This window comes from Cetorhinus maximus, chromosome 10, assembly GCF_964194155.1.
Source record: "Cetorhinus maximus chromosome 10, sCetMax3.hap1.1, whole genome shotgun sequence".
In the NCBI taxonomy this organism is placed as follows: Eukaryota; Metazoa; Chordata; class Chondrichthyes; order Lamniformes; family Cetorhinidae; genus Cetorhinus; species Cetorhinus maximus.
The window spans coordinates 125,199,601-125,221,566 of record NC_135888.1 but is presented as its reverse complement, the minus strand read 5'-3'; the positions used below and the strand labels follow the sequence as shown (position 1 = coordinate 125,221,566).

General features: G+C 44.0%; 1 protein-coding gene across 1 annotated transcript in view; it reads left to right on the top strand.

Moving 5' to 3' along the window:
- LOC144685991 (cationic amino acid transporter 2-like) overlaps positions 1 to 16,042 on the top strand; it is a 63,178-nt gene extending 47,136 nt beyond the window's left edge. Inside the window, exons 9-13 of the mRNA XM_078551087.1 lie at positions 4,043 to 4,145; positions 4,244 to 4,416; positions 5,148 to 5,314; positions 7,722 to 7,830; positions 12,107 to 16,042. Coding sequence (XP_078407213.1) covers positions 4,043 to 4,145; positions 4,244 to 4,416; positions 5,148 to 5,314; positions 7,722 to 7,830; positions 12,107 to 12,237 — 683 coding nt within the window. The 3' untranslated portion in view covers positions 12,238 to 16,042. The remainder of the gene's footprint in view (positions 1 to 4,042; positions 4,146 to 4,243; positions 4,417 to 5,147; positions 5,315 to 7,721; positions 7,831 to 12,106) is intronic.
- The last annotated feature ends 5,924 nt before the right edge of the window (positions 16,043 to 21,966 follow it).

The following is a 21,966-nucleotide window of genomic DNA, read 5'->3' as shown; positions in this document are numbered from 1 at the left end:
ACTCTGGCCAGAATTTTCCCGTCAGCGATTTGGGGGCGGGGCCTGCTCGCTGATGGGAAAATGACGCTGGATGACGTTGGGAAGAACCCCCGACATCATCCCGGCCCATTTAAATTTTTAGGAAGGCGGGCGGACAGCGAAATCAGCTGTTTGCCCGCCGACCTGTCAATGGCCAATTGAGGCCATTGACAGGACCATTAAGCTCATTGAAAGACCTGCCCGTCCAACCTTAAGGCTGGCGGGCAGGCCAGGAGCCCCGGCGGGCTTCTGAAAAAAGATAAAACCTCATCCACTGGCGGAATGAGGTTTCATCTCAGTTTTTAAAAAGTTTATTGAAGTTTCATTCATATTTATTAACATGTCCCATCTCGTGTGACAGTGTCACATGAGGGGGACATGTTAATAATGTTTTTCTTTCTTTATTTTTAAAGTTTTTTAAACATTCAGCGCTCTCCCTGAGACAGAACTTAGTCTCAGGGAGATGTGCGCTCTTTCATGCGCATGTGTGAAAGAGCGCACTTTGACAGATGGGGAATCCCTCCACCCCCCGCACAGGAAGCTCATAGCGCTTCCCGTCGGGCAGGCTGCTGGGCGGGCCTTAATTGGCCCGCCCACTTAAAATGGCGGCCGGCCCCATTTCGGTGGCGGAGTTCGGCTGCCCGCCCGCCACCGAGCTGGTGGGGCCCTCCCACCCACCAAGGTCAAAATTCTGGCCTCTATATCCAGGGATGTTGAGCTGCCATTTTTGCCTCTCCTTAAGCTAAGTTTCCATTACAGCGATGATATCATACTACCATGTGTCTATCTGTGCCCTCAGCTCATCGGCTTTATTTACTATGCTCCTTACATTTACATATATACTTTTAATACTGCCAAATTCTTGTGTTTTACACTTATTTAACCTGTGCTGCTTCTGTCTTTCAGGCTCACTAATTCTCCATCTGCTGTTCCCTACCCTGAATTTTTCCTCAGGTTCCCATCCCCCTGCCAATCTAATTTAAACCCCTGCCTCCCCAACAGCACTAGTAAATGTCCCTGCGAAGATACTTGTCCCAGTCCTGTTCAGATGTAGACCGTCTGGCTTGTACAAGCCCCACCTTCCTCAGAACCAGTCCCAATGACTTAGAAATTTATTGCCCTCCCTCCTACACCAGCCTTCCAGATACATGTTTATTCACTTAATTTTCTTGTTTCTATACTTGTTTATACATGTGACTGGGAGTAATCCTGAAAATACTGCTTTAAAAGGTGCTGCTTTTCAATCTCCTTCCTAGCTCCCTAAGGTCTGCTTTCAGTCCCTCACCCCTTTCCTACCTAAGTCATTGCTACCAATGTGGACCTTGATCTCTGGCTGATCACCCTCCCCAGAAAAATGTCCTGCAGCTGCTCCATGATATCTTTGACCCTGGCACGAGGGAGGCAACATACCGCCCTGGAGTCACGTCTACCGCCACAGAAATGCCTGTCTGTTCCCCTAACTAACGAATCCCCTATTACTACTGCTCCTCCCCTCTTCTTCCTCCCCTCCTGTACAGCAGAGCTGCTTATGGTACCACAAACGTGGCTTTGGCTGCTCTTCTCTGAGGAACCAACACCCTCACCGGTATCCCAAACGGAAAACAGATTGGTGAACGGGACCCTATGGGACTCTTGCACTACCTGCCTAGTTCTCTTGGATGGCATGGCGATCACCCATCTCTTTTCTGCCTTCAGGCTCCTAAGCTGTGGTGTGACCACCTCTCTGAACGTGCTATCCACGTAGCTCTCAGCCTTGCAGATACGCCACAGTGGCTACAGCCTCCGCTCGAGCTATAAAACCCAGAGCTCAAGGTTCCATAGCTGGTGACGCTCCCTGCACATGTGGGTGCCTAGGACACCAGTAGCATCCATGACTTCCCACAAATTACAAGACACGCATCCCACATGACCTAGCTGTCCTGCCATTGCTTCAATTTGCTTTCCTTGCCATAATTTTATTTCACTTTAGTTTAGTTATCCAACTTTATTTTACCTGGCCTTGACTTAACGTTATTTCCCTATTGCTTTTGTTTCTTACTTAAATGTAAGTACCCCCTTATTTTAAAAAGGATGTGCTTTTCTAATTCTCAGCTACTTGATGACACTCACTATCAGCAGTTTCTCACCAACCAATGAACTTAGGTTTCTCCTGTGATTGGTGCTAGGTGCTGCTGACTGCCTGACCCAGGGTCCCCCTCTCGAACTTTCCTCTAGATGCTGCTGACTGCCTGTCCCGGGGTCCTCCTCTCGCACTCTCCTCTCTTTGACCACACTTTGACCACAAGGCAGGGAGCTAATTAGGCCCATTAAGAAGCCTTGTTAAAGATAAGTTTAGGAGGCTGCCTAGAATTTTCTAATCAGTCTCCAGTTTCTGATGCAATGGCGGGGAAGCAGGGACAGATGAATAGTTTGGAGGCAGGCATCCATTGACAGGTCAGGGACCCAGCCTCCAGGCCTCCGTAGCTGCCCTCCAGGCCACCTTGTAATGGAGCTCGCCCTCACCTACCCTCCTCAAACCCCCCAACTCTCCCCAACAGTGGTGACCTGGTTGCTTTTTATATTTTATAAATAAAGGTTTTTTTAAAATGACAAGAGAAGGCACCGCTCAGTTGCTTACCCTTTACTGCAGCCTGTACTCCTCTGAAGTTAGAAGGCCTCTGTTGGCCCTTCAGTTTCAAGAGCCCTCCTGTTGGCCTTAATTGGTCAGGGAACCTACCCCCATGCCAATTAAGTGGGTGCCTCTGTCAAAATCCCAATGAGGGCTCTGAAGAGGAGTCATACAGACTCGAAATGTTAACTCTGTCTTTCTCTCCCCAGATGCTGTTAGACCTGCTGAGTTTTTTCAGCATTTTCTGTTTTTGTTTCAGATTTCCAGCATCCACAGTGTCCTAATGAGGATCTGTTTCTACCCTGGGGGCAGGTTAGGAGCCAAGAAACAGTCCCGACTTCTGTTCAACAACTTTAGATCATAACCTCTGCTCCCATTTGATTTGTGGTTTTATTTTTTGCTGGGTCGGTTTTTTTTACCTCTTGTTTCCTTCTTAATCCCTTCACTTTGTGGTTGAATGGCTAATATCCTGACATTTGCACCTCACCTAGGCACACCTATTGTTTCTTAATTGCCTTATTACTACTCCCTTTTGTTTGTACCATGAAAACTTGTCTCATTTACTCTCTTCTAAACTCCCCTCTTTCACTTGCTCAAAATCTATTACATTTCTAACTTTTCTCAGTTCTGATGCAAGGTCATGGACTTGAAACGTTCACTCTGTTTCTCTCTGCATAGATGTTGCCTAACCTTCTGAGCATTTGCAGCATTTTCTGTTTTTATTTCTGACTTATGTCCCTTGCCCTCCACCCCATCCTCCCACCCAACTGTAGAAAAAACCTGTCCTTCATGTCACATCAATACAGTTGCTGGACAAAGTCACTGTAGGAGCTGTCAATCAACCCTAAGGAAAACGATTACATTGCTTTCCTTGAAGATGCTGACTGGTGTTGGCCTCTGCCTCCATGGAGATTACCAATCCTCCAGTACCTCGTTCAAGTTGTCATGATTCAAGTATGAATTTACACAGCTAGTGTTTTTGGTGTTGAATGTGTGTGGGAGAGGCCATCCCAGAGGAGCCGGACGCTGTCTTCACTACATAAATGTACATTTTTTAGGTAGAAACACAGGATAATAATCAAGAAGTGGGGGTGGGTGGATTCTAACTATTCTAGCATTGCTCGAACACATTTCAGCAGAGATGGGCAAGCAATCTCAGCGTTCCATAAAGTAAGGAACTGATAGTGGAAGGGAGAAAGTATTTGATGAAATAGTCACAAAAAGGCTCTGACAGGAATAGATTTGATGGGCAAAATAGCCAACTTGTTCCAGACTACCTTATGTTGCTAAAAATTGAGCAGGTTTAAGACTTGAGAGAGAGAATTGCTCTCCAGTTTCTTACATGTATTCAAAGTATGTTATTTGAACCAAGTGAAACAAATCATTTTGCAACTATTGTTTGCTTTTCTTTCTTAGCTATAATGGCATGTCTTTTTGACTTGAAGACCTTGGTTGACATGATGTCCATTGGTACACTTCTGGCTTATACATTGGTGGCAATATGTATCATTATTTTGAGGTAAAAGTACTGTTTCTATGTAGCTGAGAGATCAATCGATATGTTGTATGGACAGAGGTTTCATTTATCAATAAAAAAATGTTTTGTTTATGCAATAGGTATCAACCAGATTTTAGTAATAATGCTGACATAGAACTGAATGAAGAGAAACAAGGTCAACAGACTTCAGAGGCCCCTAAGGGAGGTTTCAGTTTTAGTTCGTTGGTAATTCCTCTTCAATTTCCCTCACAGCAATCATCAAATATTGTTACGTGTTGTGTAGGACTATTAGGTGAGTACTCAAAAAGTATTTGAAAGTATAAGAGTCACTAAAGATTCAAAAGACATTATAAGCAGTGCAGTATAGCTTGGGCCATGCTGCAGTGAGATATTAGTGCTTACATATCACAGCTGCTCCTGCTGCCGCCTCAGAGAGGAGTTTGAAACTTATGTGGAAAGGCTGCTTTGGTCTTCAGACCTGGTTGTAGCTACCAGGGCAAGTGTTGCAGTGTCCTGCTCACTTCTCAGTTGGAATGACGACGAGACCCTAATTTGGATGTATGATCTCCAAACTGTCTACTCACTCACCAGTTACAATGCCATGGAGGTCCTATCAGTGTCTTAAGACCCTGATTAGCATTCACACATGAGGCTGTCGCCTGAGTCTGCCAGGTGCCTCGCCTGCCACCAACACCAACGGAGATTGACTAGAATGGCACAGGAAACAGACCTGCTCCTTTTTTAGCTGCTCACCCACTCTCTGTTTCTTGTGAAGTCCAGATATTTAAATAAAAATGTGTCCTTTTTAAACAGCATTGCATTGAGGGGATTAACTTCCGCCGTGCACTATTCCTAGCGCATACTTAATATGTTCACATTAAATCGCTGCAGGTGCTACATTAATGCAATTAATGTGTTCAAATAAACACACAGAGGAAATTAAACCCTTAGAAAGATATCCTTAAATAATTGTCTATCACGATGGAGGACTTTATATTGACTTTTAATTTCTCTCTTGTTCAGTCATCTTAATTTGCATTCTAAGTGGAATGACAACATTTGGGCTGGAATCTATCATAGCAGCAAAGACCAGGAGCATTGGTTGCTTGGTGCCTGTCCTGTTGACATCAGCAGTCACAGTGCTTATTATCTGGAGGCAGCCTCAAAACCGGATCAAAGCTCCATTTACGGTAAGGTGATGGTGGGGATAAATAAAAGTACAGGAGGCAAACACTTCTCGATTAAACATTCCAATGCTGCAGTAAATTATGCTTGGATTATTTCACCAGTTTTATTTTTAATAGACTCCTTGAAAAAATTATCTTTTGAAGAATGGTGGCTTTTCAAACAGATAAGACTGAACAGTGATTCTTGGGATGTTGGCATCATTGGCAAGGCCAGCATCTGTTGCCCATCCCTAATTGCCTAGAGGTGGTGGTGAGCCACTTCTTGAACCATTGCAGCCCTTTTGACTCTTCTGTTATCGTTTTGCACAATTATGTTGCTTAGAGGGAAGTTAAGAGTCAACCACATTGCTGTGGATCCGATATCACATATAGGCCAGACCAGGTAAGGAAGGCAAATTTCCTTTCCTAAAGGACATTAGTGAACCAGATGGGTTTTTATAACAATCATTAATACTGAAACTAGCTTTCAATTCTGAATTTATCAACTAATTGAATTTAAACTCCCCCAACTGTCATGGTGGGATTTGACCCCTTGCCCCCAGAAAATTAGTCTGGTCCGCTAGAGTCCGGTGACATTATCACTATGCCACTGTCTGCCCTTGGGCTATTTGCATTTCTGTAGGGTCTTTCCACAACAACATCATTACCTCTGGAGTTCCCCAGAGTCCTCCCCCTATATCTCACCTATGCTGCCCTTCCAAGATACCATCCAAAAACATGATGTTGGATTCCACAGTTGCGCTGACTCCTCTCAGGTCTACTTTACAGCCACCTCTCACTATCCGTCCACTGTCTCTGACTTGTCACATGGCTCGTTCGGCATCCAGTATTGGATGAGTAGAAATTTCCGATTAAATATTGAGAAGACTTGACAAAAACTGTTTTCTCTAACCACTGCCTCCATTTCTCTCCCTGACCATTGTCTGAAGCTGAGCCTGACCCGCTCACAATCTTGGCGTTCTATTTGACCCTGAACTGAGCTTCAAACCCCATTTAGAAACACAGAAAAATAGGATCAGGAGTAGGTCGTTCAACCCTTCGAGCCTACTCCACCATTCAATATGATCATGGCTGATCCTCTATCTCAACGCTATACGCCCGCTCTCTCCCCACACCCCTTGATGCCTATTGAAACAATGTATATCTTCACTATCATTAAGTCCACCTGATTTCACTTCCATAACAACATCCATATCTGCCCTACCTTAGCTTATCTGCTACAAACTCATCCGTGCCTTTGTTACCTCTAGACTCAAATATTCCAGTGGTCTCCTGATCAACCTCCCCATTTGCACCCTCTGTGAACTTGAGCTCATCCATAGCTCTGCTGTTCAGACCCTAACTGTTCAGACCCTAATTCAAATCAAATCATGCTTACCCATCACCCTTGTGCTTGCTGACCTACATTGGCCCCTGGTCTGGCAATGGCTCAGTCACTGAGAATATTCAAGTCGGGGGTTGATAAATTTTTGGATACTGAGGGAATCAAGGGATATGGGGATTGTGCGGGTCAGTGTAACTGAAGTAAAATAGCCCTGATTGTGTTGAATGGCGGAGGAGGTTCAGAGAGAGGAATGGCCTCCTCTTGTTCACATTTCTTAAGTTCTTATATTCTCTTTGTAAATCTCTCCATGGCTTTGCCCTTCCCTATCTCTACAACCTCCTGCAGCCACTGCAGCCCTCTGAGGTCTCTGCGCTCTGTCAAATCTGCCTCTTGAGTATCCTTTGTTTTTAATGCACTACTAGTGAGCTTCCCAGCCCCCAAGCTCTGAAAATTCCTTCCTAAACCTCTCCATCTCTCCAGTTCGCTCTCCTCCATTAAGGTGCTCCTTAAAATCTATCACTTTGAACAAGGTTTTCATCAGCTCCTAATATATCCCTTGTGGCTCGGTGTCAAATTGTAGTTGACAACGCTTTTCTGAAGTGCTTTGGAATGCTCTGCTACATTAAATGCACTATATGAATGCAACTTTTTGTTGTTGAGTGATTTGATGGTGGCTATGAGTTGTATTTAATTAGGTACCATGGTTAGAAGCTATGACAGAGATAAAGGGATGCTCTTCAGTTATGACAGGTTGCATTGGTTTCTGTCACTCCTAGTTTCTTCCGTTTTCTATTATTCAAAATGATGTTGTCCATGGAGGTCTAGAGAGACTAGCTGAGTAACTGAGGAATGCTATAAACTTCAGACGGGTATCTATGACTTTTGTTTCAATGCTTGTGGTATTAACTAAAAGTACAAGTTTATCTTTATTAATGACCTTCAATAGAATGCTTTAATCCTAATTTTAATACGTTGATTATGATTTGAAGTATAACAAGGGAAAATTGTCACAAAAAAAGATCTATACTTTACCGCTATCAGGCCTAATTCATCTACCCTGATTTGTATGTTTTGCTGTATTTGAAGGTGCCTTGCCTACCATTCCTGCCAATACTCAGTATTTTGGTAAACATTTACCTGATGGTACAGCTGAGTGCAAACACCTGGATTCGACTCTCTATTTGGATGGCAATCGGTAAGATCATTACAGTTTAAATAGTAAACATTGCAATTCAGTGAACTTGCATCATCTTATAGTCTATAATAGGGACCAGCAAGTTCTTATTGAATGATTTTGAATTGATTTGCTCAAACCATTTCCTGAAACGATTGCAGAAAACAACACTGTTCAAGACCAGATGCAGTGAGATTTTCTTCAGTAAAAATTATGTTGACTCAGTATGGAATGTGCAGAAGTTACACTGTAATGGAGTGCAATGTGTGGAGAGCTATACATCCAATTCTTGTATTTGAATGTGGCAACTACGATTCTCTAATTTTTCCTTCCCCCACTATTTCCTCTGTATTCTACCCTTGACTTTAGTAGCGGTATCCAGGCTGACCATCCATCTGGAGGCAGAACAGCCACTGATACTGGCAATGATGCTGGCACGAGATACATTTAAGCAGAAAACTGGACAGTGGCTGACACTTAACTTTGGAACTGGGACATGCATTTTCTTAAATAATAAATGAAGCTGGGTGGCATTGTGTTGGCCCACCAATGAACTATGGCATGTATCAGCAGATCATGGGCTGGACAAAAGAGCTGAACTCCCGAGGTGAGGTGAAAGTGACTGCCCTTGACACCAAAGCTGCGTTTGACCAGGTGTGGCATCAAGGAGCCCTAGCAAAACTGGAGCCAATGGGAATCAGGGGGAAAACTCTCCACAGGTTGGAGTCATACCTAGCACAACAGAAGATGGTTGGGGTTGTTGGATGTCAGTCATCTCAGCTCCAGGACATCACTGCAGGAGTTCCTCAGGGTAGTGTCATCGGCCCAACCATCTTCAGCTGCTTCATCAATGACCTCCCTTCCATCAGAAGGTCAGAAGTAGGGATATTCACTGATGATTGCACAATGTTCAGCACCACTTGCCACTCCTCAGGTGCTGAAGCAGTCCATGTCCAAATGCAGGAAGACCTGGAAAATACCCAGGCTTGGGCTGACAAGTAGCAAGTAACATTCATGCCACACAAGTGCCAGGCAATGACCATCTCCAACAAGTGAGAATCCTACCATCGCCCTTGATATCCAATGGCATTACCGTCACTGAATCCCCCACTATCAACGTCCTGGGGCTTACCATTGACCAGAAACTGAACTGGACTAGCCATTTAAGTACTGTGGCTACAAGAGCAGGTCAGAGGCTAAGAATCCTGTGATGAGTAGCTCACCTCCCGACTCTCCTAAGCCTGTTCACCATCTACAAGGCACAAGTCAGGAGTGTGATGGAATACTCCCCACTTGCCTGGATGAGTGCAATTCCCACAACACTCAAGAAGCTTGACACCATCCAGGACAAAGCAGCCCGCTTGAATGGCACCACATTCACAAACGTTCACTCTCTCCACCACCGACGCACAGTAGCAGCAGTGTGTACCATCTACAAGATGCACTGCAGGAATTCACCAAGGCTCCTTATTCAGCACCTTCCAAACCCATGGCCACTACCATCTAGAAGGACAAGGGCAGCAGGTAGATGTGAACACCACCTGGAAGTTCACCTCCAAGTCACTCACCATCCTGACTTGGAAATATATTGCCGTTCCTTCACTGTCACTGGGTCAAAATCCTGGAACTCCCTTCCTAACAGCACTGTGGGTGTACCTACATCACATGGGCTGCAGTGGTTCAAGAAGGCGGCTCACCACCACCTTCTCAAGGGCAACAAGGGATGGGCAATAAATGCTGGCCCAGCCAGTGAAGCCCACATCCCGTGAATGAATTAAAAAAAAAAATTTAAAAAGCTTTGGTCTTCAGATGTTGAGTTTTGTAATCTCAGTCTTATCATCGTGAGGAAGTGCCAGCCAAGATCAAAGACTACAATAGATCTAAGGTTAGGATACTTTCAGAAATTAACACCGTAATGAAGAAAGATCAGCTTCAATCGAAGCAATGATGGGGTGGAATTGCAATTCAGAGGGTTCAGGAATCACAAGTTAGTGGCGATTTTCACACCAATCATCTACAAACTTTTGAAGATATTTATTTTCATGCCCTTTCCTTTGGACACTTCTATGCCATGTACCATAATGAGCTCAGAGTGTGACTGGGCAGGAAAACAGCTCCCACATCTCTACTAGTGTAGTTCTGTTATTGACAGTGAGGAGATGATTGAAGATAGCCCCGGATGACTATCATTCTAATTGCCTGTCCCACTTACACTCTGAACTCTCTATCTTTGGCCTTCCGCACTGTCCCAGTGAAGTTCAACACAAACTTGAGGATCAATACATTATTCTTCAATTAGCAGTTGGAGATCCTCCATTGGAGCACCATGCTGACAGGAGGATTTAAAGGTCTGGCATTCACTTGATTTTTCCTTCCTGGAAAATTGGAGCCATTGTCAATTTTACCCATTTTTGTTTCTATCTCCACCCACTGCCACAGCTTTTTAGCTAAAGAAAAAGCTTGCATTTATATGTTACAATGAACTAATGGTACCAATTACTTATGGGCACTTTAACCCTTTTAAGGAGGACCTGTGTTGTTTTTTTTTAAAAACAAAATACATGTAAAGACATTGAGTGAAGATAGCTGATAATATAAAGGGCTCTCTTTCTGGAAAATTCCTATGGATTATACTTGACCGACTGATCCTGAGAGGACACAGAATGCCACATCTGAAAGGTGTCATGGCTTCCTTCAAACCGAGACACTTGAAAGGGAGATAGAAAAGACACAAAAGACTGAACTTTAATCTCCTGTGGTTGCAGAGATAAAAGAGTGATTTGCATGCCTTAGCAGACATCTGAAATCCATCTCCTGTTGATTTATATCTCAGAATACATAAATGGTCTGAGATGCAAAATAACATGAACTCTGGGTGTGAGTCATAGTTTTTTACCCTTCCAGAATAAACAAGGAAAAATCAGTTTAAAAAGTTGATGTGCTGGTGTGTGACTGTGTGTGACAGCAAGCAGAAGAACAAGCTAGTCACCACTCTGTAGCTTGTAAGTGAAGGATCTCTATCTCTCTCTTTGTTGCTGGAGGCAAAGCTCAGCAGAAGCCACAACCTAAAGGAAATAGGACAGCCTTTCAGCCACTCTGCAGAACCAAGTGTTTCTAAACTAACTGCGAAACTGCCCAAGTCAATTCTACCGGAATCACCCAACTTAACGGCCGCAACATACCGCCATCTACAGCTCACAAGGCAAAGACTGATTCATATATTTTTTAAAAAAACTTTTATTTGGACTCTTAACTTCTAATTTATGATTTGTGTGTATGTGTGTTGCTTTTTTATTATTTTTCTTGGGTTTTAGTAACTAATACATTTATTCTTTCCTTTACTCTTGAAAGCCTGGTTAAATTGGTTCCTTCTAAAAAACAAATACGTTTGGACTGGGAACAGGTACCAATGGGGGAAAGAGACCCTTTTAAACTAACTTTGTTGCAACCAATCGAGGAGGTTGGATAAAGAAGGGGAGCCAGCTCATTCCTCCTCACCCGGGAGCATAACAGAATTGGGGTCCTGTTCGGGAAGTTAACAGATTGGGGGACATTGCCCGGGAACCAGTCATGACAATATAATACCTTTCATAATCTCGGGACATTCCAAAGCACTTTATGACCAATGATGTGCTTTTGAAGCATTGTGACTCTTGTCATATCGGAAACACAGCAGCTGAATTACACACAGCGTGTTTTCACAAACAGCCGTGTGATAAATGACTAGATATTCTGTTTTCAGTGATTATCAGTTGAGGGATAAACATTGACCAGGATAGCTCGGGGGGGACCACCTTTGGGCTCTTTTACATCCACCTGAGAGGACAGGCAAGGTCTCAGTTTAGCACTTTATCCAAAGTGTCAGCTTGGATTATGGATTATCTAAAGAGGGCCATGAAACCATAGCCTTTAATTAAGAAGCAGGAGTGCCACAATGGAGCCATAGCTGGACAAAAACAGTCATTGGTGCCCTGTAAATACCTTCACTTAATCAACACTGACCTTTTCTACCTTGAAATTGCAGTTAGGATCCTGTATAAATCATAGTGTTTCAATTTGCATGTTACAATTAGTCTCATGCCTGCCCAACTCAGGGTCTCCCAAGGTGGTGGTGGCTGCAGCAGAATAATTAAGGCTGTAAGTGACACAAGGCCACGAGGGCTGCTCCTATTTATGTTGGAATGATAGAGTTGAAACCAACTCCTTGGTTACTGACAGATTGAGAAACTTGTTTTGCCCCTTTACTGAGCATTGACTTATTAATATTGAAATGTAAACCATTCACATCATTTGGCAGGTTTGCTGATATATTTTTGCTATGGCATTCGGCACAGCGTGGAAGGCCAGCGTCGTCAAGACTGTTCTGCCCCAAATCTATTTGAAAATGAAAAGCCAGCTGAGGAAGAGCATAAGGCCAAAGCAGTTTAAGGAACCAAGGACCTAACATGGACAAGTCACTGGCGACTTCTTCTCAAAAAACTGAATACGAGGCAATACAAACAACAACAAATTCAATTTATATAGTGCCTTTAACATAGTTAAACACTCCCAAGGCTCTTCATAAGATTTTTATCAAGCAGAATTTGATTATTAAATATTAAATGCCAGTATCACAAAAGTACTACTCAAAAACCTAAGGTAGGAAGGCCAATGTGAATCTACTGCGCTATAAGAGTTCTGCTCAACTACCACACAAAGAACACCTGAGAAATTAAAGAAGACTACTGTGTAAGAAAGATTCCTTTTTGCTTTATTTTTGTTGATCTACAAGTTTTGTTTTCTCTAATTTAAAAAGCCGTTCTGTGAGCAAAGAATGTTCAACATTTTGAATATGAAGTAAATTCTGAAAGAGGCATGGTTCAACCAGCTTTCTCTTCCAAATAGAAAGACTTGCATATGAAGATAGCAGCTTTCACAACCCCAGGGTTGGTCACTGTTGTAATGTAGGAAATGCAGCAACTAATTTGTGTATAGCAAGCTCCCACAAACAACAATGTGATGATGAGAGCAGTTAATCTATTGCAGTGATGTTGGTGAAGGATAAATATTGGCCGGAACATCCCTATTCTTCTTTGATATTGTTACAATCCCTGCTGCTGTTAATACTGGACAAGCCAGATCCCAGAGTGAAACCTGGCTTTATAGATCCTAACTTTTTTTAAAGACACCGTGGAGAAATGTTACTGAACAAGTTCACAGGAGTCTGCTGAAGAACTTTTAATACTAAGAATAAAATATATATTTAAACAAGAAAAGTGAACTACATTGCACCAGACAAAAAGGTTGGAAGGATCTCAATACAAACACAAGAAGACAATTCAAATTCCCACTATTCCTTTACCTCAGCAATATTTTTACAGGCACATAAACCAGTGAAGAGTTACCAATAGCTAGACATAAAATCTTCTCGCTTGGTACTGTAGTAGTTGCAAGCAGTTTTTGTCCATTGAATTCCTGAACGTTCACTTGATGCTTCTCACTGAACTCGTATCTCTTCCCAGGATACCCAAAACTGCACTCTAAACTCGCTGTGTCTTCAACTGCAGAGCAAACAAGTGAGTTTCCTAAACTCAATCTTCAAGTAGCACCTCCGCTAAACTGATCACTTTACTGAGTCCCATAACTGATTATTCAGGTAACTACTGTCCCACTAGCCTTGCAGTTTTTCTTAGAGATCTAACAATCCTCATTTTCTCTCTCTGATACACACTCTGAACATGCTCCCTTTCAACTCCTGTCTCTTCTGTGTCCATGTCCCTGGATCACTACTTTCTACTTTGTGTTTTTTTTTCAGAATCACTGAACTTTGAACACCTTTTAACCTATTTCTTTTCCCTCAGGGCTCGTAAAATGTCATTAAAACTGTATATATACAAACAAACACTAAAGACCTGAAATCTTTTAGTCACATGCCTATCCAGGCACCCAGGCCGCAAGGTTCATAAACAAAGCCTAACTGAAAATGAAACCATATATAATGCTATGGGATCCTTTATGTCCACCTGATACATTTGCTTTAAGGTCTCATCCAAAAGACAGCACCTCAATAGAGTGTCAGTCTAGATTTTGTCCTCAAGTTTCTAGTGTGGGACTTGAACCTACAACATACTGATTCAGCAGTGAGTGTGCTACCAACTGAACCACAACTGATATGGCTTGAAGTGGCATCCTACTGAATTTTGACAGAATGATGTTATCCATTTACACAAAGCTAGTCAAACACCTTCCCGGGTATGTTGGCTTCAGGTTTGAATGACGCCACAAGAGGTGGATTCATGCTCCTCATGTTTCTTCAGGTGGTTTGCTCACAGTCTCAATAGATCCACGTAGGGGAAGTACCAAGAACCCTATACTTCATTTCAGGACCCTCCAGTATGTGGCAATGGCACAGTTCATTTGGACTGTCATTTTAAGTTCCAAACAGTGCAACGTGACAGAAAGCAAAATGAAGATTGAGAAACTAACCTACGAAATACAAAGATTGAAATGAGGAAGAATAACAGTTTCTTGTATTTATTTATCCAGTAAATTCACTGTTTAGGTAATAATGTTAAGCACAATAGATTTTTTTCCTCTAAGATTTGATATTGTACCTTGTACAAAAATAAATAGTATTACTATAGTTGTTGACAGGATTGTAAGCAAAGTGTATATTTGTGTTTATAGAATACAGAGTACCTGGCCTCTATACATTCTTTCAATGGATCAAATGGTGCCCTGTTTCTGTCACTGGTGACATTTCTGAAACAAAATATTTACATGGGGTTTGGGTGCTGTGCTCAGATAGAATACTCCCCTTTCACCCCTGGGTTCTGAATCTAGCCCAGTCTTTGAAACCAGCAAAGAGAGCTGGTATTCATTCTTAGATCTCAATGAAATGAACTTGGGCACTCTCAGCTATAATGTGTATTCACTTAAGAATGCCTCGTGGGGACAGGTGCACAGCATTAAAACAGTCTTTGGTACTAATTGGCACTCTTAGTTTTTGGTTCTCTTTTTAAATTATTTATTGTCGGGTGAACATAAAAACATGTTCCCAATTTCTCCCCTGAAGGGGTTGAGGCAGATGGCCTCTTCACCAAAAAGCATATGAAAGCATATAAAAGACTGGATGACTGCTTTGCAGAACACCTTCGGTCTGTCCGCAAGCATCACCCAGACCTCCCTGTCACTTGCCATTTTAACACTCCACCCTGCTCTCTTGCCCACATATCTGTCCTTGGCTTGCTGCATTGTTCCAGTGAAGCTCAACGCAAACTGGAGGAACAGCACCTCATCTTCCGACTAGGCACTTTACAGCCTTCCGGACTGAATATTGAGTTTAACAATTTTAGATCTTGAACTCCCTCCTCCATCCCCACCCCCTTTCCATTTCTTCCCCCTCCCTTTTGTTTTTTCCAATAATTTATACAGATTTTTCTTTTCCCATCTATTTCCATTATTTTTAAATGTATTCCACCCATGGTTTATTTCACCCCACCCCCACTAGAGCTACTTTGCTTGTCCTGCTCTCCACTCTTAATTAGCACATTCTTTTAGATAATATCACTACCTTCAACATCTCTTTGTTCTTTTGTCTGTGACATCTTTTGGTTATCTCCTCCTATCACTGCTTGCTTGTCCCAACAAACCGCCCCCACCCCCCTACCCCACTCCTTAAACCAGCTTATATTTCACTCCTTTCCTATTTTTACTTAGTTCTGTTGAAGGGTCATGAGGACTCAAAATGTCAACTTTGCTCTTCTCCGCCGATGCTGCCAGACCTGCTGAGTTTTTCCAGGTATTTCTGTTTTTGTTATGAAAGCATTTACTGGCAACTCAATGGATTAGGGGGATTCAACATTCACTCATTGGTGCTGTAATGCTCTGTATCACAAAGATATATTACCTCTTTTTATTTCTCATATTACTGCAGTATGATGGAAAATTTCTGATGAAATAAATAGTTTGTTGCTGGGACTTTCTCAAACAGAATGGTTAATTAGAATCTTACATCAAATAAAATCATTATTGGTCAGCACACAAAAAAATATTGAAACCGAACAATGTAAACAAGCAAAATTCATGGCAGAGGTAAAAATGGTGCATTATTAGCAAAACTATTTCAACAGTGAAGGATGTTTTATATAAATTGTACTGAAGTGGAGAATATATTATTGCAACATCACCAGCTAACATGCTACATACAATTTGATAGAATTAAAAAAATTGACTTGTAATCTTTCAATTAAACTTTTTGACCTTTAGTTTAATATTTTTTTTAATATACATAGTGGGTTGCTTGCTGTATTATTCCCCTTGACACGCAATTGCATTATCATCATCAAATCCCCCACCATCAACATACTGGAGGTCACCAATGATCAAAAATTTAACTGGACCAGTCGCATAAGTACTGTGGCTAGGCCAGAGGCTGGGTATTCTGTGGCAAGTGACTCGCTTCCCGCATCCCAAAAATCTTTCCACTGAACTGAAAATAGAAAATGCTAGAAATACTCAGAAGGTGAGACAGCATCTGTGGAGAGAGAAACAGAGCTAATGTTTCAGGTTAATTATTTCAACATGCATGGGAATGTGGTTATGTTGGAATTGTAGTGTCACCTTGCTAAGATAGGAACCATGCGCAATGACTATTCATAGCTATATATAATATGTATGCATGCAAACCTTTGGTTAGTCCTGCAATGAAGTAGATCAAGGGATAATTTGGGCCTTACTTTGAAATGCTAATAGAAACTGAATTATAAAATGGAAAGGTACCATATTGTTCAGTGGTATTGTATCGTCTCCTGATTTCTCCTTTCCTAAGGATGTTCACCACAGTCACTGGCAGCCTTCAGGCTCCTTGTTGAACTGATGGCACATCCTGTGCGAGTGAAAACAGTGAATTTCCACAGGTTTTTTGATCATAATGAGAGGAGGTGTCACATCTGATTCAACTGACGTCTCAAACTGATATCTGCACACATACACTTTCATGCAGCAGGCATAGCTTAGCAATGATCAATGGAAACTATAGCTGACTCCTCCCCTTCCCATTCCAGGAGCATTAAGGTGAATTGTAACACCCAACTGTGAGCCCTAGTGTCAAGTACGCATTCAATACCTGGATCTTCCTGAATTTTATGCGTTAGTCCCATAGTGCATTTACCTGCTAAGCCACTGGGGAGTTTCAATATTGCTATCATTTTACAATTATACCTTAAAGAAATCTTACATCAGTATGAAAATCTTGTGCTCTTATTTATTTTCTGTTGTCACATTTCTGTCATGCTTTTGCGTCAAATTTTCCTTTATAACAGAAACTTACTATGTAAACATGTCATGCTTTAATAGCATCTCCTCACCAGCAGTAGGTAGCAATATATCCAATTGGTTTCTCACCTCCTTGCAACTCGGATTGCGCTTCCAATGCTCCAACCAACTCTATGGGGATACTCCCTGTGTAGCAGTGAAATTGAAGAGGAGTAAAAATCCATTGGAAACCTCTGCTGTCAGATTCTTCATCAGCTCGATATTTGGACCGGCCGTGGGGCAGGTGACGGAAGCTGGTGGGAAATTCATTAGTATATTCATAAGAGAATGTGGAAGGACCCTGTAGCATTTCCAGGGACTGTCTGCACTCCGAGCCTTGAGCACACAGTGAAACCAGGTAAGGTAGACCTGCAGTCACAGGGAGGCATTTAAAAGGCTGAAGCACTTTAAAGGCTTTTTCAGCCCATTTGTTTTATGTTTCCACACACCAATGGGTTAACTTTCAACTGCAGTCACTATTGTTATGTTAGACAAGTTATTTTACTTTGACAGCAGCCACCAGCCCTGTAACCTCTACCAACATAGAGGAGAGGGGAGCTCCTAGTTAAACAGCAGCTGTAGTCATATATTGCTGTTCTTTCATTATTGTTGGGCCATTATCCTGGAATTCCCTAACTGATACCATTGTCGGAGCACCATTAACACAAGGATTGCAGTGGTTCAAGAAGGATGGCTAGCATTTTCTCAGGACAACAAGGAATGGGCAATAAATGCAGCCTTGCCAGTATCACCCACGCCCTGAGAACACGCCTCAATATTTGCCTACTGCCAATTTATCAGGCTCATAATTCCCAGGATTATGGTTCTAATATTTTTAAAACTGGAATTATGAACTACTTGTCAGACTTCGGTGTCATCCACTTGACCAACAGCCTGCGAAAAAATATTCAACACCTTTTTGTCTCTTATGATTTGTGTTTATCAATTATGCCCCTTTAAAAATGGGGAAGTTTGAAATCTCATTTATGTGCTCACATACACCCCCCAATTGATCCAGTCTTTAAACATTCCAAATCTTCACTGACTTATTTCCATTGGTCATAGAGCTCATAGATTCAGACGTTTCATTGAAGTTCTCTTTAATTCCCAATGCTTTCTCAAATTCTTCCCATATAAGCCTAAATAATGCTGCCATCTAAAAGTTGATCTCTTCGAATTTATATTGTCAAAGATTGTAATTTTCCACCATTTCATATGCCTTTGAATGGGTCATTTGATTTGCATGGTAGGACTACCGGTCTCCTTACCATTGACATGGGGTTGGACCATCAGATTGAAAATGCTGTTGACACCTTCAATCTACATGGAATCATGGACATGCAGCAAATCCATTGTAATGGGATAGGTTCACAAGGTGGATTTTTGCTGATGGCTGAAGAGACCAATCCGTGGGAGGCAGATTCTATCACGAGTGTCGCTTTTGAAGTGGTTTTTGTGAGTTGTTGTTTACAGTGTTGACACCTGCTGTCAAGCTGCCATACCCACTGATCATCATGTCGGCCCGCAGGTAATGTTGCCATTTCCCTCTGTCATTGGCTAGTGTTTACCCAGGTGTGAAAATTGATGTTTAGGTTCTTCATGTCCCATTTGCAGGCATCCTTGAAGTGGAGCTTTTGGCGTCTGTTGGTCTTCTGGCTCCGGCTATCTCACCTTACAGAAAATTCTTGGGAATGCATCTGTTTTCCATCCTGCCAACATGCCTAAGCCCCAAGCCAGTGAAGTCACCCCTGCTTGATGAGTGCTGGTATACTTGGGAGATTTGCCTTTGAGAGGACTATCACATTCGCGATTTTGTTCTTCCATGGGATGCTGAGAATGTACTGCAGACATCGAAGATGTAAATTGTTGAGCTTCCTTTCTCGATAGCTGTAAGTCATCCATGTTTCACAGTCATAGAGCAAGGTGCTGAGAACACAGGTCTCACAAACGGAGATCTTGGTCCTAAGAGTCAGCTTGTTATTTCCCCAAGTGCATTTTGAGTTGACCAAAGGTGATAGCTGCTTTCCATATGCATGTATTGGATTCTGCATCAAGAGTGTCTGTCACTGTGGACCCAAGGTAGCGGAATTTGCTAACCATTTACAGCAGAATCTTGATTGTGTGCTTGAGGGCAGCCCCATAACCACAGTTTTCTTGATGCTTATAGTAAGGGAAGAACAGGTCAGATTGAGAAGCAGCCTGAATATTCTTTGGTCTCAACAATGTGGATGGTATTCCCACAGGCACTTCTCTTAAACACAAGGATATGTCCAACATTCATAGATTAGGCTGGCTCAATAATTTGGCCACACACCTGTTTTCAACACTGTACAGTCTCCTAAGCCAGCGTTGGGTTTATGTCACTTGCCATGTTGGTAAAAGTAACTTGGTGTGCAGTGCTATTATTTGAAACAGAGGCACTGCAGAGTCAGGGTGAAGACAAGACAAGCCCCCTTTTTTTGGCACTAACTGTGGTATGATAAGTTTAAGTTCCATTGTGAATGTAAGTGACTGAATGTGGGAAGGTGGGTAGGGTGGCAGGTTGGTGAGGGGGCATGTAGGCGAGTTTAGGTGGGTAGGTGGCAGATACATTAGGTGGTAGATGGGTGTGGTGATAGGTGGTTGAGGTGGTAGATGGGTAGGGTGGCAGGTTGGTAGGGTGGCAGTTGGGTTAGGTGGCAGTTGGGTGAGGTGTCAGGTGGGTGAGCTGGTGGGTGGGTGAGGTGTTAGGTTGGTGAGCTGGTGGATGGGTGAGCTGGTGGGTAGGTGAGCTGGTGGGTGGGTAATGTGGCAGTTGGGTGAGGTGGTGGGTGGGTAGGGTAACATGTGGGTGAGGTGGTAGGTGAGTACCCTGGAATGTGGGTGAGGTAATAAGTGGGTAGGGTAACAGGTGGGTGCGCTGGTGTGTGGGTAGGGCAGGGGTTGGGTGATGGAAGTGGGTGAGGTGGTAGGTCAGTGAGGGTAGGTGGGTAGGGTGACAGGCAGGTGAAGTGGAAGGTGGTTAGGGTGGCAGTTGGGTGAAGTAGCAAGTGGGTGAGGTGGTAGGTGGGTGAGATGGTAGGTGGGTGAGGTGTTCGGTGGTTAGGGTGGCAGATGGATGAGCTGGTAGGTGGATGAGCTGGTAGGCGAGTAATGTGGCAGTTGGTTGAGGTGGTAGGTAGGTATGGTGGCAGTTAGGTGTGGTGGCAGCTGGGTGAGGTGGCAGATGGATGAAGGAGGTGGGTGAGGTGGCAATGGGTGAGGGTAGGTGGGTGAGGTGGTAGATGTATGAGGTGGTAGGTGGGTGAGGTTTTAGGTGGGTAGGGTGGCAGGTGGGTAGGGTGGCAGTTAGGAGAGGTTGCAGGTTGGCCTGGTGGCAGGTGGGTAACCTGGCAGGTGGTTGAGGTGATAAGTGGGTAGGGTGACAAGTGGGTGAGCTGGTAGGTGGGTAGGGCAGGGGTTGGGTGAGGTGGAAGGTGCGTGAGGTGGTAGATGGTTGAGAGTAGGTGAGTAGGGTGGCAGATGAGTGATGTGGCAGATGGGTGAGTTGGTAGGTGGGTGAGGTGGTAGGTGGGTAGGCTGACAGGTAGGTGAGGTGGTAAGTTGGTGAGGTGGCAGGTGGGTAACCTGGCAGGCGGGTGAGGCAATAGGTGGGTAGGGTGACACACAGATGAGCTGCTAGGTAGGTAGGGTGGGGGTTGGGTGAGGTGGAAGGTGGGTGAGTGTAGGTGGGTAGGCTGGCAGGTGGTGAGGTAGCAAGTAGCTGAGCTGGTAGCTGGGTGGGTTGTTAGGTGGATGAGGTGGTAGGTGGGCGAGGTGGTAGCTGTTTAGGGTGCTAGGTGGCAGGGAGGCAGGTGAGTGAGGTGGTCGGTGGTTAGGGTGACAGGTGGATGATCTGGTAGGCGGGTGAAGCGGTTGGTGAGTAATGTGGCAGTTGATTGAGGTGGCAGGTGGGAAGTGTGGCAGTTGGGTAAGGTGGCAGGTGGCAGATGGGTGAAGGAGGTAGGTGAGGTGGCAATGGGTGAGGGTAGGTGGATGTGTGAGGTGGTAGGTGGGTGTGTGAGGTGGGTAGGGTGGCAGGTGGGTAGGGTGGCAGGCAGGTGAGGTGGCAGGTGGGAAGGGTGGGGGTTGATGAGGTGGAAGGTGGGTGTGGTGGTAGGTGGTTGAGGGTAAGCGGGTAGGGTAACAGGTTGGGTGGCAGGTGAATAACCTGGAAGGTGGGTGAGATGATAAGTGGTAGGGTGACAGGTGGTTGAGGTGGTATGTGGGTAGGTAGGGGTTGGATGAGGTGGCAGGTGGGCAAGTTGGTAGGTGGGCGAGGTGGTCAGCGGTTAAGGTGGCAGATGGGTGAGCTGCAGGTGGGTCAGTTGGTTGAGATAGTAGGTAGCTAGGATGGCAATTGGGTGAGGTGGTGGTTGGGTGAGGTGGCAGATGGCTGAGGTAAGTGGGTAAGGTGGCAATGGGTGAGCGTAGGTGGGTGAGGTGGTAGATGTGTGAGGTGGTAGGTGGGCAAGGTGGGTAGGGTGGCAGGTAGTTGAGATGGCAGCTGGGTGATTTAGGTGGGTAGGGTGAGAGTTGGGTGAGGTGGCAGGTTGGTGAGGTGGTAAGTGGTTATGGTGACAGATGGGTGAGCTGGTAGGTGGGTAGGGCGTGGGTTGGGTGAGGTGGAAGGCAGGTGAGGTGGTAGGTGGCTGAGGTGGCAGGTTGGTGAGGTGGCAGGTGGGTAACCTGGCAGGTGGGTGAGGTGATAAGTGGGTAGGGTGACATGTGGGTGAGGTGCTAGGTGGGTTGGGTGGGGGTTAGGTGAGGTGGAAGGTGGGTGAGGTGGTAGGTGATTGAGTGTAGGTGGGTGGGCTGGCAGGTGACGAGGTGGCAGGTAGGTGA